Consider the following 16,456-nt stretch of genomic DNA (forward strand, 5'->3'; position numbering starts at 1 on the left):
TGCCACACAATTCCACCCTCTCCTCCTGTGCAGAGCCCATGCAGCATAAAGATCCTTCTACAGCAGCCAGGGAAGAGATGCGTGGAGCAAGAGAGGCACCTATGTGAGCCTCCTTTCTGTAAAGAAAAGGGGAGATTGACGTATGGAAGATTCTTCCATATATGGACCGGGAGGGAGGGGGCACAATCTGGGCCACAATCAAATTCAGAGGGACTGATACTGATACATTAATGAGTAATCCAACATTCTAATCCATTATACTCCTCTAGTAAAGAATACTCTGGATGCCCCAGTTTCAGTATCCTACATTACAGACCTAGAGATTCCCAGGGCCAATCTCTTGCACTGAGCCAGCATGGACTATGACTGCTATGCAGGCAGTGCATGTAGTGTCTCATCCTGCAAGATAGTGACTGTTTCCAGAGTGACTTGAAGGCCCTTAGACCCATTCCGTGTGTCTCTTTGCTGAGAGGCTCCACAGAAAATCTTAGCCAGGCTTCCTCAGCCAAAGAACAAGAGTCACTGGTAATAGTGAGGGCAAGGATAATAAATCAGGTGACAGAATGGAGATTAACTGTATAGAACACAGAAGGGGGGGGGGGGAAATGCCCCTTTGACAGTTTTCAACTCGATATATTTCATCAGAGAGCTGGTCAAAAGACGTAGGTATTTTCCCTGAAACAATTTGAAGGAAATGAAAATTTTGCATTTCTGACCAAAAAAATCAAAAATTGCCAAAAAAGAATTTCAGGGGGTGGGTGGCCTTTTTCTCTCACTTTTTTGCCATTGTAAAAAGAAGCAGGAAAGTAAAAATGCAATGTTTAATTTCTAATTTGTTTGTCAGAAAACTAAAGATTTGAACCAAAACTATTTTTATGTATTTATTGTGAAGAGGCATTTGTTTTAGCCAAAAGGCATTTTCCACTGAAAAAAAGTGTGAACAAAATATTTTTTGACCAGTTCTAGCAGGAAAAACAGCTGATATTTGTTTCTGGACAGGTTAAATTAGGGTAAAAATTTCCTGTTATGCCTTGAAAATACAACATACATGTATATTTAACATACATACATTGTTTCTGAAATTTCTTCTAAATTTTAAATCAAAACAAAAATGCACACTTTTCCAGGGTACCCATGATGAGGAAAATGTTACTAACCTCCTCCTTTAAAAAACCTGAGTTGCTCCTAAGAAACAAAAGGCATGGCATGTGTTGTAAATACATTCACACAACTGATCAATACATAGACAGATCAGTGCAGCTAGAAAATTGCAGCTGATACTGGCAAGGGCTGCTGCATTTGTTGTCTCTTTGGATCCTTACAAATTTTTTTTAAATGTTACTTTCCTAAGACAAAATGTGTTACTGCGCTTGTTAGTTTCAAGTTAAGCCTTCACTGGAAAATTTGTGGATATTCAGAATAAAAATAAAAATAAAAATCTTAGCTCATAAAGTGACTGTTGCACAACTTATTTTTCCAACCTCAATTTCAGTGGGAGATACTTCTATCTAAAGTACACTTCCTCCTTCTTTAGGGACTAAATGTGCAATTCTAAGAGGAGCAATTTTTATTCAAGTGGTCCTATTGATTTCACATGAACCTGTTGATACAGCAGACCATTGGTCCAAATATTGCCCGACATTATTAGACCAGTTTCAATCCAGGAAGGTGTTCCAGGTTTACACTGTTCTAACTGGAGCCACTGTTTCTGTGACTTCAATGGGAAAACTTGCATAAGTAAGTTTTACTCACATGAATATGAGTTTTCTCCCCACGCTGTTTGCCTGCCTCTGTAATACAGAATTCTAAGTACTGGAGATACCCAGAATAGGCCATCTAAGTTCAATCCCCTTCCCTCTTCCATTCCTGCTGTTGTGTGGGGTTTCTAATATCTAAAAGCCACCTCCAGCAAGTGTTTGTCACAAGACATGACACAGATTTTTAATGATTTTGCTCCAGCCACCTCTCTCCAAGGTGTATGTATGGAAGCATCAAAATGCATGAGAATGCACAACAGTGGGGGCAGGGAACCTTGTTAGCATTCTAGTCATCTGTAGCGAAAGTCTCCAGAGTGCTTTTATTTTTCACTCTCCCCAGAGATGGGAAGACACCAATAATCATATCCTCTAACTAGGTTTTTATTTGCCATTCTGAGTGAAAATGAGTCTAGTACTGTATGAAGGTAGAGAATATATCATACAGTTATAAGGGAGATTCTGTTCAGATAGGCTTGAGGTCTGGAATTAGAAAGAATTTGGATACCTAAGAACATGATGGACAGAATGCTGCTCTCTCACTGCTTTTACATCAGTCTAACTTCACTCATCTCAGTGGTTACTGCTGTTTACAGCAATGTGGCATCAGAATCAGACCCCATGAATTTAGAGGGGGAAAGTTAACCTTTAGAATTCTGGTCAGATTGGGTCCTTTCCCTTTATGACGGACCACAGTCACAGGCAGATTTGTCAGCCTCTGCATCTGGGGAAGATGCAAGTGCCTTATAACTCAGGTTAATCTTTTAGCTACAGTATCTTATTGCTGTGACACATCCATTTCAGCAGTGGACTCCAGACCTGAAACTCAAGCTCCTAACATCAAAAAGTTGAAAAAACCACTGACTTCAAATAAAGAGCTTTGAAAGTTAAATCAATATATAAACAAAACAAACAAAACAGATATAAACCAGGGTCATATCTGACGTTTTTAAAGAACAAAATTCCCCTGTCCAATGTGATTCTTGTGGTCAGATTTCAACATCTGAATTTCTTCAGGTGTAACACCTAGGTTGAATGATCTGTGGGGTTTCAAAGGCATTTCTGACCAAGCGTGTCTGTCCTTTTAGTCCCAAGGCTTTACCCTTTGTGTCCTGTGTTTTGTACTTAGTTTGCTGACAAGGTTCCTAAATGCTTAGTTTGCACCTTCCTCTCCATCATCTGCAAGTCAACTATAGCTCAGATTCACTTCATGAATAGTACTCATCCATGAGATTGGAAATGTTTGATAGACGCATGACTTCAAAGGAATGTCTGGCCTATTTTAAGAAACAAACACAAAACTATGCATCCCACACTACGCAAGCCATCTGCTGTCTTCATAATAGCTGTTCCCACCTAAACACAAGGAGCAGCCACCAGGCTGGTTGTGGATCGCCACGTGTGAACTGTGACTCTCCCATTCCAGATCCACAGCCAGCTCTGTGATTCCCTGGAACAATCAAAGGACTCCGAGCTGGAAGGGGGTCTTCACAATTAGTGAAAAGATTTCTTTTAAAGCTTTGGGAAACTCCTCCATTTATTTTGAATTCTCAGTATTGGGAGAAGCAGTAACAATCATGAGAAGAGTCCTCAACTGCCCCTTTTACCCTTAGCTTCCCAGAATACAAGATACAGGAACAAGTTATTTATCAGCTGCATGATTAATAATGTTGCAAAGTGGTCCTGTTCACGTAACAACTTTTTTCCTAAACCACGAAAGCCATGCTTAAAACATTTTGAGGGACACCATCAAGATTTGTGGACCCAAAATCTGATTTTTCTTAAATATATTTACAAACACCTTGACATACTTTAATTCCTCATATGCTTTTTCTCTGCCTGAAATCAGTCAATCAGTGTCAGCATCCAGTCTGGCATGGGGAAATCCACACAGGCTACAGAACTGGCATAGCCAGCAAGTTCCCTTCTACACATTCCCACCCACCTGGTTATAGGGAGTGCGTCAGGGGCTCTAGACGCAATATAGATGACCTACCTAGCCTTCACCCTAAGGCATGTTGAGTTCTGCTCTGGCACTTCTGAGGATCTGGTATTTTGAATTTACATAGCATCTTATACCCGGCAGCACTCCACAGTGCTTCGCAAACTTTGCCAACTGATACACAAAAACTAGAGAGACTGAAGTGTCCAGCACTGCAATGCAGTTGACTCCGGGGTGGTGCACTTTAGGTGTTTAACTTAACAGTATCTAACAATACCACACAACAGTTTTCACCAGGAAGTGGAAAGAACACTTGATATAATCGAAACTGCAAGGGGAATTTGGATGGGCAGAGTATATATATATACCTGAGATGGGGTTTAGCCAAGACTCCTAAACAATCTTCTGAGGGATTATTAGGTAATAATTTAAAATACTCTGAAGTCTCCCTTTCAACTAAAAAAGTTATAAAACTGAAAGATTTCAAGCTATTGTACAGAATAGGAATTATAAAATGTTGCTTTTTTCATGAGCACATTTTCTTCTTGCCTTTATTGATTGACAGTCTGTGCACTGGAGACCAAACCCCTACTCCTCTCTTATACACATAACGTACACACCCAGAGTGCAAGAAGCTGTTGAGTAAAGTTGCCCTGGCATCCTGTTGCATTAATACAGTGAAATCACTGCTTACCAAGAGGGGAGAGGGGAATTCCAATAAACACTTTTCCCTTTCTGTCAACCCCTTGCTGTGAAGATGAGAAACTCAACACACAGCAGCTCTCGTGACCTCTCTGTTCCACCTCTGGTCGGTTTGCTCGCATGATTTTGGAATCTGTTTTCAGTGGGAGCAATGTGTAGGCCTAAGATCCTCCTACCTTCTGGATCTCTTGTTTGCCTTGTTCTAATTGTTTAACCTAAGCTCCATCTGAATGGATTTACAAAATGAAATAAGGCTGAAATAGTCCAGGTACCATGTGAAATGTGTCAAGCACAATGATCTCTTCCACACTGGCATGAACATGGGAAAGTTGGACTCATCCCAAGAAGTGGCATTTCTGATACAAATGGAGAGGTGCTTGGATACATTACTTGCATTGTGCGTGATCTGTATAGTCATCCATGTCCACATCAGAATCGAAGAGCGAGTGTCCAGTATAATCTGTGTCAGGAGTTTGGGAAATACTGTTCTCTGTCCCCTCCTCATCAAATGTTTCTGTCCTTGAATAAAAGCTGAAGTCCTGCAATGGGGTGTGAGTCTTGCTAGCTTCACTACTTTCCTCAGATTCGTAAAAGGTGTTATCGTCGTCCTGGTGCCACTCTGGCCAGAATTTCCTCCTTATTCTTTCACAGTACATAGCAAGGTTAATCAGTTCACCTGCAACACAGTAAAATAAGCCAGTGTAAATACTCCTAATCATTAATCCTGTGACAATGTTTACTGCAAAGAAAATTCACAGGAGTGGTCTTCAAAGAAATCTTCCTGGCTTGTTTCCAGGGAGGCATTAGAGACCTCTTTCCAAAAGGCTAAGATGCGATCAAACATAGTAACGGTACTGTTTACGAGTTCAATCAAATGAAAAATGCAAATGGTTGTGACTTGATTAACGTACCTGTGGTAAGCAGGGTCAAAATGAAAGGATTATGTATGAGCGTAGCTATAAAGTTAAGCAATTAGAATTAATCTTCATGAATGTGACTCAAAAGAAAAAGATTACTGATTTTATAAATCTGTCACAATAAAATTGTTATGCATTTTGTACAAACCTGGCATCCAAAGACAGAATTTGGCCATACATATTCTATGTACTTATTAAATGAATGTCGTGCAATTGGAGGCAAATTTTGGTTTTGGACCACAAGATGGCAGTACTGTTCGCAAGATAAATTTGGCATTTGACACACAGAATTTTTACGTGGTCACTGTAGCACACCCTTAGGTATTGTACACATTAGGGATGGAATGAAAGTATTTTTCTTATACATTTATGAAGATATTATAAAAACCTCAGTGAAGGACAAAACACAACAGTACATCCAGGAAAAACACGTGTGTGCAGTATTTCATAGCATGAGCAGCTGTCTGGTTAGGGGGAGTCAGACTGGAGAGTACTGTATTGTAGGGAATGGGTGTGTCCATCTGATTATTTTGGTAGGGCAGATGGGTTTCAATCAACATAAGGCTAATTCTTGAAATTCATGGGTCCCCTAAGATTTTCCCTGAGATCCTTCAGAGATCAAAGTCATAGAAGAGAAGCATATAACAACAACAACAACAACACCCAGCTCTTATATGCAGTGTTTTTCATCAATGGCTCGGGGCGGGAACCTTCATATTTATCATGCATCTATGACTCCAGATCAAATGTGCTCAGCTTACCAGTAAAAGGGTGGGTTTTTTTCTAACTGCTAGTTCTGCAAACTTACCTTGGGATCCAAAAGTGAAGATGGGCTCCTTCCTTTCCCTGTATCTGCAGTAGCCATTAAGGTTCTGATTTCACTGGGACTACTTGCAGAGTATGATACTACTCAGTGTAAGCAAGAGAGGCATAATCTAGCCCATAGTGATTTCATTATCAAACACTTTGCGAACATTAATTAATTAACAGAGCAAAGGCCAAATTTATTTAAACAGAGTGCTGTAGTGTGTAAGCTACCAAGTACAGCAATAGGAGCAACTAATGTGAAGAATTTCATGGGGGGAAATGAAGGCACCTTTGGACAGAAAAACATCAAAAGTACAGAGTACATCAAAAGACAGGACACTCTAGCTGAACTTCTAGGCTCATTCTGTCTTCAAATGTCATATGATCCTGACAGTGTTTTCCTGCATATTATAATGAGATCCCCCTGAAAGCCTGCCCTAGTCCTACAAGCAGAGAATGCTACCAAAAGAGATGTCCAAATCTCTAAGATTGTCTTACCTTTGATTAGTCTCTCAGGTCTAGTCCCTGGTAATGTCCACATTGCTTGAGCCAGGTGCCCAAAGACAGTGGCATCGAGAGTGGAAAGCTTTGGTCCCATGATGTACTTCTTGTCACCTGTAAATGGTAAAATGGTGAACAGTTATGGACCTGCAGGTACCTCTCCCAACTATAAATATGGATTGCATCTTTTAACATGTGTCTTACTGAAACGATTTGACTGGCAACCCGTATGCTCCCCAAAAATATCCGGTTCTGGGATCTATGCTTTAGCAACTGCATATGGGCCAAATTTTGGCCTGGGCACAGAGAAGGTTCCCAGGGATGGACTCCATTACTGCTATGTAATCCTGTGCAAGTCAGTTCGCTAATTGATCTATAGTGTTACAGAACCACCAGCCCTTCTGCTCCCCTTCTTTCTGTCACGCCCTAAGCACTGAGCAGCAGAATCTACCATGGCATGCAGAGAATACACACTGAGTCGGTTTTGCTACATTCAGAGCTTTCTATGCTATCAGTAGTGGTTGAATGTATGATTTCCTCCTGTCAGGAAAAATCAAAGCTGGCCTGTGATTAACATATTTGCTGAAAGGAGCTGGCAGCCCATGGGTATCCTGCACTAGTCTTTCACCAGTGCAGATCTGGTTTCAGGTCCTTTCTCAGATTGCAAGTGAAAATGAGAGTGGGTGACTTCAACTGAGTACTTACTTAATATTTGTCCAAATCCAAACCATCACCCCATTCGGTACGACTGGCAACTTCTGCTCAAAAGAGGCCTAGTGCTGGAATAGTTAAGTGTGTCGCAGTTCCAGGCTAGTGCATGCCCCTGGATTGGTGAGGAAGTTTGCAAAATTTCTACTCACACAATGCCCAGCTCTAACCCGTACTGTTAGATCTCAGAACCACCTCCCCATTTCAGCGACAAGTTTTACAGCAATTTAAACTGCTTGTGAAGGGTACCAGAATGACAGTTGTGGTGTCTGAATTCTTCTGCTTATCCACAGACCAGGCACAACATGGGAAGGAGCAGAGCAAGCTTCCCTACGCTTCCCAGAAATGCCCTACGATCTGGACTTCAAACCCAGAGGGAGTAATAGGTTATTTTATTCACAGTCCTACTCGGTCACTTGGCCCTTCTGCTGAGATTGCCAACGATGGCACAACAGTACGATGGGGACACTAGTTCATTAGAAATGAAACTGAGATCACTAAGTCATTTCACCCAAGCCTCTAAAGAGCAGTTCTATGTGGACTGCTGCGGGGGTGGACTGCTGGGGGGGTGCTGTAATGCTCTGCTCCCTTCCCCAGGCTGTACCTAACTAGCAGGAGCTAGCCCTAAGTAATGGCATTTTGTCATACATTTCTTTATGGAACTGAAATGTCAGTCACATATAAAAGTCACATTCCTTGGACTGTAAGGTCTGCAGGGCAGAACTGTCTTTTCGTTCTGTTTGTACAGCGTCTCGCACAAAAGATCCTGGTCTATGACTGGGGCTCCTAGGCGCTACAATACAAATAAATAATTATAATCATCACACAGTAAGGTATGAAAGAAGATTCTTTTGAAAAGCAATTCAGGATCATCATCAGCAAAGGCACATCCAATACTGTATGGATCTGAATCATCCAAATCTATTCATCCCACTTCTGAGTGATAGTCTTCCTCGGTTTGGTTTACACTGCTCTGGTTTGTTGGGGTTACTAGCTTTAGGTTTATAAAACAACTTTAAGCAAAACTGTACAGCAGTGCAACGCAGTGTATTCCAAAGTACTACACAGTCTACTACTCAAGCATCCTACATTGTAGCAATGCAGCTTTGTGAATAACCGAGAATGACGACTTCCTCTACGAAGTCAAACAGAATATTAAAATTGAACACTTTTTCCCTGTGAAAAGACCAGCTACTACATAAGTCCATTGTCTAAATAGAACATTCAGGTAAACAATCCCTCTGGCAGCAGGAAATGCAGCAAATGTCTTTGTGGTAGTTACATTGTGTCTAGTCTTGAACCATCTTGTACAAATCTCAAAAGTTGTTCCCAACACCACAGTTACATACTTTGAGCTAAAATCCCATTTTACCTGCTGCGAGGAATTTAACACAATTTAACTGTGCTTCATGCTCTAAGTGTCATGCTGGGAAGTAACACTGCATTTTGGAGTGGATTTTTAAAAATCTATTATTTTTAAAAAACTATTTTTTTTAAAAAACATCAGAATTTATTCATTTAAAATTGATTATGTTCATTTAAACATATTTTATTTTCAAAAATAAATCTATTTAAAATTAAATTTGAAATTATGACAGCCTCTCTTAAGGCCTAAGCTTACCATAATGTATTAAAATCATTTAAATAAAAAATAATATTAAGCCAATCATGTTTGCTGCTGAAGTTTTAAAGAAAGTCATACCAGTGGATTAGTGAAAGTCACTGGCTAAGCATCCCAGCAGCTAGTGTTGCTGAAGTGCTAAGCCAGCTTTTTACAACAGTAGCCTCTTCTGCAAGGGCAGAGTGAATATTTTCTTCATTTCAATTTATTCAATCAGTTCAATTCAGTTCAATAATGAGTTCATTCAAATGTAAGAAAACAACAGGGAGTTGAAAAACCAGGAAAGCTTGTTTTCTTCTTCCAATCTATGAATAAAAACTAGATGTGAGAGGATGAGATTTACTAATTCTAAGGCTTTGTCTATACTACGGACTTTACAGTGGCACAGATGTCCTGCTCCAGCTGCGCTGCTGTAAGGTCTCCCGGGTAGCTGCTCTATTCTGGTGGGAGAGAGCTCTCCCTCTGGCACAATTAAACCACCCTTAACAAGCGGTGGTAGCTATGTTGGTGGGAGAGCATCCCCTGCTTTTGTCGGTGAAACTTTTGTGTGTGTTTTTCACATCCTTGACTGACAAAAGTATTACCAACAGAAGTGCGAGTGTAGACAAAGCCTGAAACCTTGAAGGACATTGTGACAAGAAACAATCAGTTCAATTCACTAACTATAGATAATACTTGCTTTGCTTTGTTTACTAAATCAGTTAGTTTTAAATGCAAAACATATTGTGATAAACTTACTTATTTTTTCTTAAATATCCAGCACATTTAAGGTACTTATTTAATTAATAAAAACTATTAAATGTTGGTTTTGCACATTATTAATTTAATTCCAATTTCTGTCCAAATGCAGCTTGACACAAGTCACGAGTAAAAATTTCAACATCATCCAGTAAATAAGAAATGCACCATTCACTATTTTCTAACACGATAAGGACGCAAAAATTAAGAATCTGAATTAATGTGTGTTAAGCTATATAATTTATTAAGTAAATGTGTACAGATATAGTGCATCCTCGTGGTTAACAAAAGAGAGTACCAAATTTAGTCTAAAGGCTACATTTAGTTGCAAATCAACATGTTTTACTTGTTACAGATCAATGAGAATCAACCTTTCTTTAGGAAAATAACAAAAGTACAAATGCAAAACAAGATGAGTTAAATCAAGGTTTCCTGGTTGCTGGCTTAAATCATCCTTTAAATCACCTTGATTTAAATCAATCCACCTTGCTGCATGATGATGTTGGTACAGCCAGGGAAGGTAGTGACTGTTATATTCACCTCCTCTCCTGCCAGTGGCCTCCTCTCACACCTGCAGCACGCCTAGCTGCGGGGGGGGGGGGGGAGGGCAGACAGAAAATCTCAGTGGAACTCTTCAGACAGTTAAAGCATAATACCAGACATGTGAGAAGAGAAAGAGGGTTCCCAACCTCATTCTTCTGAAATTTTCTTCTCAGATCCCTAAAAACAAATGCAAACAAGACTGTGACTAGGACTAAATGCCCGAGGAAGGGATTAAAGGGGAGTAAAACCAGTCCCCGACACTTCTGCATGGGCTACTTGGACTCTGGATTCAGGCATAGGCAGGCACTCCCAACATGCCTTCGTTACAGCAGAGCCATGAGGCAAGTCATCACTGAGGCCCCATCTACACTACAAGCTTGGGGCAATTCACAGTCCACGTACACACACTCAGGCTAGCTCACTGAGACCTAGCATAGGTATGAAATAGTGTAGCCACAGTCACACAAGCAGCTGCAGCACAACATAGCCGTGCCAAGTGCGAACCCACCTGAACCCCGTGAGTACATATTTGGCACGGCTGAGCCATGCCAGCATTCCCCATGCTATCACAGCTACACTACAATATACTCACACTAGCTTTCATCAAGCTAGCATAAGCATGTGTGAGTGAGCTCAGCATCACAACCCCTAGCTAGCAGTGTAGACATGGACTACTGATATAAGCAAGCATCAAATTATATCGTAGGCATACCTACGGCCCTAGGGCCCCTCGTGGGGTGGCAACACTCTCACAGGACTCCTTGCTCTGAGCTGTACCTAATTCACAATCTTGCCCCAAGAGATGGCAAGAAAGCTGATTCTTGACCATCAGAATTTCCCGGAGAACTTCTCCTTTAGGATTTTAGATAATTAAAAAGAAAAGAAACAGAATTCTCCACAGGGATGACAAGTGCAATAAAAGGAGAGACCATCCTGCCCCACAAAGGTAATTTAAACTGCATCTCTCAGAGTGCTCACCTCCCACAGTCGCCAGTGCACATAAAGCATTAAATGCGCTCCCTGTGCTGACTCAAAGCCAGTGCCCTGTCTTTCCTCAAGTGCCTACTCAGAATCCGCCTCGGCCATGATGCCTGTGGTAAACTGCTAGCTGAGAACAGCTGGGTGGCCAGTTAACAGATTCATTAAAATCTCTTGTTCATTTGCAATTGTAAAAGAAATCATAGAAACCTACTGAAGTCCCTGTGTGGATCCCACCATTGAGCCCTCTATGCTTCAGTTCCCTATCTGTAAAATGGGACTAATATTATTTCCATATTTTTCCCAGGGTTTTGTGAGGGTATATTCATTAAAGATCAGTGCTAAAATAGTTTGATAATGTGCGCCATTTAAATACCTAAGATATATAGACAATACAGCAGAGTACAAACTACACCACCTTTCTGATAAAGGTAGCATCTCTGGCAGTAATCTGTGTGGAAGTAGAAGACCTTAGTGGTACTTTCTGAAAACTGTAGAAGAAAATTCTGATAAGAAAAATTGACTAAAAAGCTCCTAGCCCACATCTTAACCTGGTGTAAATAGATCTCTCGCTGTTGATTTACACCCATTAACGATCTGGTCCTTGGTGTCCAAAGTTAAGCATGAACTGTTGTTATGCTTACTAATCTGCTGTTTTGCCAGGCCTTCTGGGATATCTTGAGTATGAGAGGTGCTATATAAAATTCTACTTCTACACTATTCTATGCATGCACTTACTGACACCATATACATGTTAAAGTCTGCTTCAGAACGTTGCAATAGTACTCTACCACCACCAGGTGAGGAGTAAAGCTCAGCTTCAAACCAAGCAAGGTAAATATTTCCACCCCTTCCACATAGAGAGACTGGACAGCTGCCAAGTTATTCCTTTACGGAAACTATTTTTGGAGCTAAAAATAAATATTGTTGCTCCAGTGTGTGTTTGTCATGGTGCAAAAGGGGCTCCAAAGTAATCTGATCTGTAACAGTCTCCAAATCAACTCAAGATAAGCAGCCACTTTGCATTAGGATTTAGACAGAACTTGAATCCTCCTACTGTTGCCCTGGGTTTTTCTAATTAAGAACCAAGAACCAATTGCCCCCTCCTATGGGAAAACTCATGGAAGGGAGAAGATAGATGGGAAATCCAGAAGAGCTTTTTATTTAATTGTAAGGGTCAGGGCAATTGCACCCCTATCATGCCGTGGCATTATGCTCAGGGGTGAAAGTAACTTAAGGGACTTACTGGTACACAGGGCTGGGGTCCTAAGCAGGGGTGGTGGGGCCTCAACCAGATGGAGCAGGGCCTTTAAATACCCCGACTGCGGTAGCTGGGAGCCCGGGCCCTCTAAATTACCGCCGGAGCCCCATGGAAGCAGTAGCTGTGGCAGCAGCCGGGAGTTAGGTACCCAGCAGCTGCCATTGAATTTCCTAGGAGCTGGACATCTAACTCCAACATGCACATTTAAAAATCCCAGCCCAGGTGATTATGTCAAGATATCCACACACGAAGGAGAACTCTTGCAGCAGTTGCTATTTATCTGTCTACGTGCTTATACGGCTCCCCGTGCTACAGTGCCTGAATGACACTTGGATCAGCTGAAAAAGTTAAGCCCAAACAGGGTTTGTCAATCACAGGGAGAATCATTTTGTAAAGACAAAGGGCCAGATTCTGACACCCTATCATTGACGAGGGCCACAAATAATTGCATTAAAATTAGTGGGAGTAACACCTTGGGAGCAAGATACTATTCAACACAACGGGGGGGGGGGGGGCAAAATTTGACGCAGTGATATTAGACTATTCCAATGAAGTATTTTATGTTGCTCTTTAACTACACCTCTACCCCGATATAATGCGGTCCTTGCGAGATAAAAAATCTCACCACGTTATAGGTGAGGCCGCGTTATACCGAACTTGCTTTGCCCCCCCCACCGTTCCTTGTTCCCTGACCGCCCCCTCCAGAGACCCCTGTCCCTAATCACCCCCAGGACCCCACCCCCTACCCAACCCCCCTGCTTCCTGTCCCCTGACTGCTCCAACCCCTATCCACACCCCCACCCCCTGACAGGCATTCACCGGCAACGGCGGGAAGTGGAGCAACATGGCCCCAGCCCACTCCACTCCGCCACCTCCCAGTCACAGTGCTCCACTTCCCGCCACCAGTGAGTGTGGGGAGGTTGGGGAAGGGACGCCCCCCGTACTCACCTGCAGCGGGAAGCGGAGCGCCACGGCTGGGAGCTGGTGGAGTGGAGCAGGCTGGGGCTGGGGTGAATGCAGGGGGGATCTCTTCCCCCAAGCTCCCTCTCCTGAGCGACACGGCTGGGGCGAGGGCTGGGACGAGGGAAGCAGAACAGGCGGCTCCCGGCCCCCTGCTAATCCCCCAGTATACTCTGGGACTGCGGGGCCCCCAAAAGTGCCCCCCCACAGCTCCTGCCTCCCAGACCCTGGGGGGGAGCCCCTGACTGCCCCCAAGACTCTCTGCCCCTTATCCAACCCCTCGGCCCCGGCCCAGCCCGGCACCCTTAACACACTGCTCAGAGCAGCATGTCGGAGCTTTACCGCGTTGTATGCGAATCCACGTTATATCGGGTCGTGTTATATCAGGGTAGAGATGTACTATGTAAATTTCTGTGTTTCTCTGTGTGACACTGTATGGAATATGGGAGACACTTTATGATATTGTTGATACCAATATTACAAAAGTGCAATGAATCTTACCAGATATACCATGTAAGGCATCCATGGAAAAGTTACAATTCACTAAATATGATAATCTTGTTTGTATCACCTTTGTATTGTGAGTTATAGATATGTAGGGTATATCTATGTTTCCAAACTTGTGCTGTGTTTCTGGGTGCCCCCCTAGACAGATTGGCATCAGCACTACCTAGCTTGTTTGATGGGTCATCAGCTGTACAATGAACCCACTGAAAGGCCAGGGACTACACCTTATGAGTCTGCAAGGCATGTGGTATGCGTGTGAGCAGAGAACTCTGAGGCTTTTCCATGCCATTTGCTGTGAAGCTTGCATTTGGGACATAGGAAGTACAAGCCACATGGCAAAAGGAATATAAAGGGCAGCTGCATCATCTCCATTTTGTCTTCATTCCTGCTTCTTACTGCTGGAGTAACTTTGCAACAAACTGAAGCTCTGAACAAAGAGCTGACAGACCCATCCAAGACCTGTGGATATATTCCAGAGAGAATTTCAAGCCAGCAAACTCACCAATACTGCTAAGAACCTGACATATAGACTGTGAAGTCTCTGTATGTATCTGAGTGCTTTATCATTTAACAACTCTCTTCTTGTTCTTTTTTTTTTTTTTTAATGTTAAACCTTTAGTTTGAGACACTAAACAATTGGCTGACAGTGTGGTATTTTGGATAAGATCAAAACTAATATTGACCTGGTAATGTGGCTGACTCTTTGGGGTCAGAAGAACATTGTGTATAGTGAGCAGAGTTTTTAAATAACTTCTCACTGCACTGGACCTATGTGATGATTGGGAGCCAGAAAACCGGAATGCAATAAAGGGGGCTGTGTAATTTCTTTCTTCTTCTTCTTCTTTTTTTTTTTGCTTCTTGATAACCAGTGTGGGGGCTCAGAGGTACAGTTTGTGTCTCATTGGTGAGTTTAACTTCAGTGTTAACCACCAGTTTTGGGAATATCTGCTCTCCCTTTTGTAGCCTGCCCTGACCTTGGTATTTTCAGTGAGGGCTGCCACAGGCACCCAGGGTCACACTCTGTTCATTATTAAGTATACAAATTTCATGCAGACTGCCAGTGTCCTAAAAACATTCACCGTGTTCTGCTATCATGCTGTTAAACTGACATTTTAATGAAACAAACAAAAAAGGTGATTAACCAGTTTTAGGAGAGAAGATTAGATTATAAACAGAGTTTTCTAATTGGCTACCCAGATGTCATCATAATGTCAAGCTGTGACTGGTTTTTATTTATAAATTCATTTTGCCTCATTTTTATTTATAAATAAACTTTTACAACAAGATATTTGAAACTGCACTTCCAAGGATTATTGTTCTTCTCAAGCAGCTATTCACATGCGCTTCTGTCTGATGCCTTACTTATTACATTACCCGAGATCTGCAATAATAAACTAGGAGAAGTGTCTGTAAAGTGTTATTGCTTGATTATGGGTCTGATTTCAATCTATATACACTAGGAAATAAGGACGAGCACTTAATTCAGCACACTGTACCTAGGCATATTACAAAATGTATCATTCTCAGATATATGACAAGACAATGTGGAAAGTAAAGCCATTCCATTGTAGAGAATGACCCAACAGCCTTTTGAAACTGGGGGAAGTAGAAGGAGACACTGCTTTATTTTATAAAACCTCAAAACTGCTAAACAAATTAAAGCCATTTTAGAAAAAATAAATGAATCCTATCAACTAGTTCACAAACAAAAAGCCCAGTGATACTCTTCCAAATCCTCGGCTAGCCACTGACCCATCTTTCCTCTACTTACAAATAATGAATTAATTCCCAGAAAGTTGGGATGAGTTTACAACTGATTAACTACCCAACAAGAGCTAAATTCAAAATGGATAGTTCAACCAATTCTAATTTACGTATTAATTGAATTTACATGTGGCCTGATGTTCAGAAGTGCAGTTGTCTTCAATATCAGCTGCTGGAGCTGTGCAGCTCTGCAAATAAGGCCCAAAGTATCTTTACATAGTGGTCCAGCTGTTGGAAGGAATGCAGAATATTGTAGGAGATCCCTGTTGATCACTTCACTTTCCAATTAGTGCTAGTCCCACAGAAGTACTAAACACACATCTGCTAAGATCTCCTCTAAACACACTCTTTGGAAAGAAGTAATATTGCCATTACTACACCCCAAAAAGCACTGTTTGGGAGACATATGGTAGATATCTCACATAGCCAGTAGGAAAAATTGTGGATGATAATTTTTCTAACACCAAAAGTATTGCATCCGACATAAGGTAACTATTTTCTTTATTACTTCTTTATGATAAATTAATCACTGGACTGGAAGTTGGCAGTTGCCTAGGAACCAGTGAAGATGGCCTGATTGCATTCAATATGGGCAAAGAGAGGACAGTTCCAACCAGAAATATACACACTCATGATGCTTCAAAAGGAAAATTATTGGCAAAATTGACCGGGAGAACAATTTAGACAGAAATGTGAATGAAAATTGGGAGCTCTTTAAGAAGAGTTCATCAGATGGCCAAAAAGCCATAATTC

General features: G+C 41.7%; 1 protein-coding gene across 2 annotated transcripts in view; it reads right to left on the reverse strand.

Moving 5' to 3' along the window:
* Positions 1-883: 883 nt before the first annotated feature.
* The window catches only part of FAXC (failed axon connections homolog, metaxin like GST domain containing), a 41,170-nt gene continuing 25,597 nt past the window's right edge, over positions 884-16,456 (reverse strand). For both annotated transcript variants that reach the window (XM_073336833.1, XM_073336832.1), the window contains 2 exons: positions 6,621-6,737; positions 884-5,074 (listed from right to left, as the gene is read on the reverse strand). In XM_073336833.1, coding sequence (XP_073192934.1) covers positions 4,785-5,074; positions 6,621-6,737 — 407 coding nt within the window. In that variant the 3' untranslated portion in view covers positions 884-4,784. The remainder of the gene's footprint in view (positions 5,075-6,620; positions 6,738-16,456) is intronic.

Source organism: Lepidochelys kempii, chromosome 3 (assembly GCF_965140285.1).
Source record: "Lepidochelys kempii isolate rLepKem1 chromosome 3, rLepKem1.hap1, whole genome shotgun sequence".
NCBI classification, from domain to species: domain Eukaryota; kingdom Metazoa; phylum Chordata; order Testudines; family Cheloniidae; genus Lepidochelys; species Lepidochelys kempii.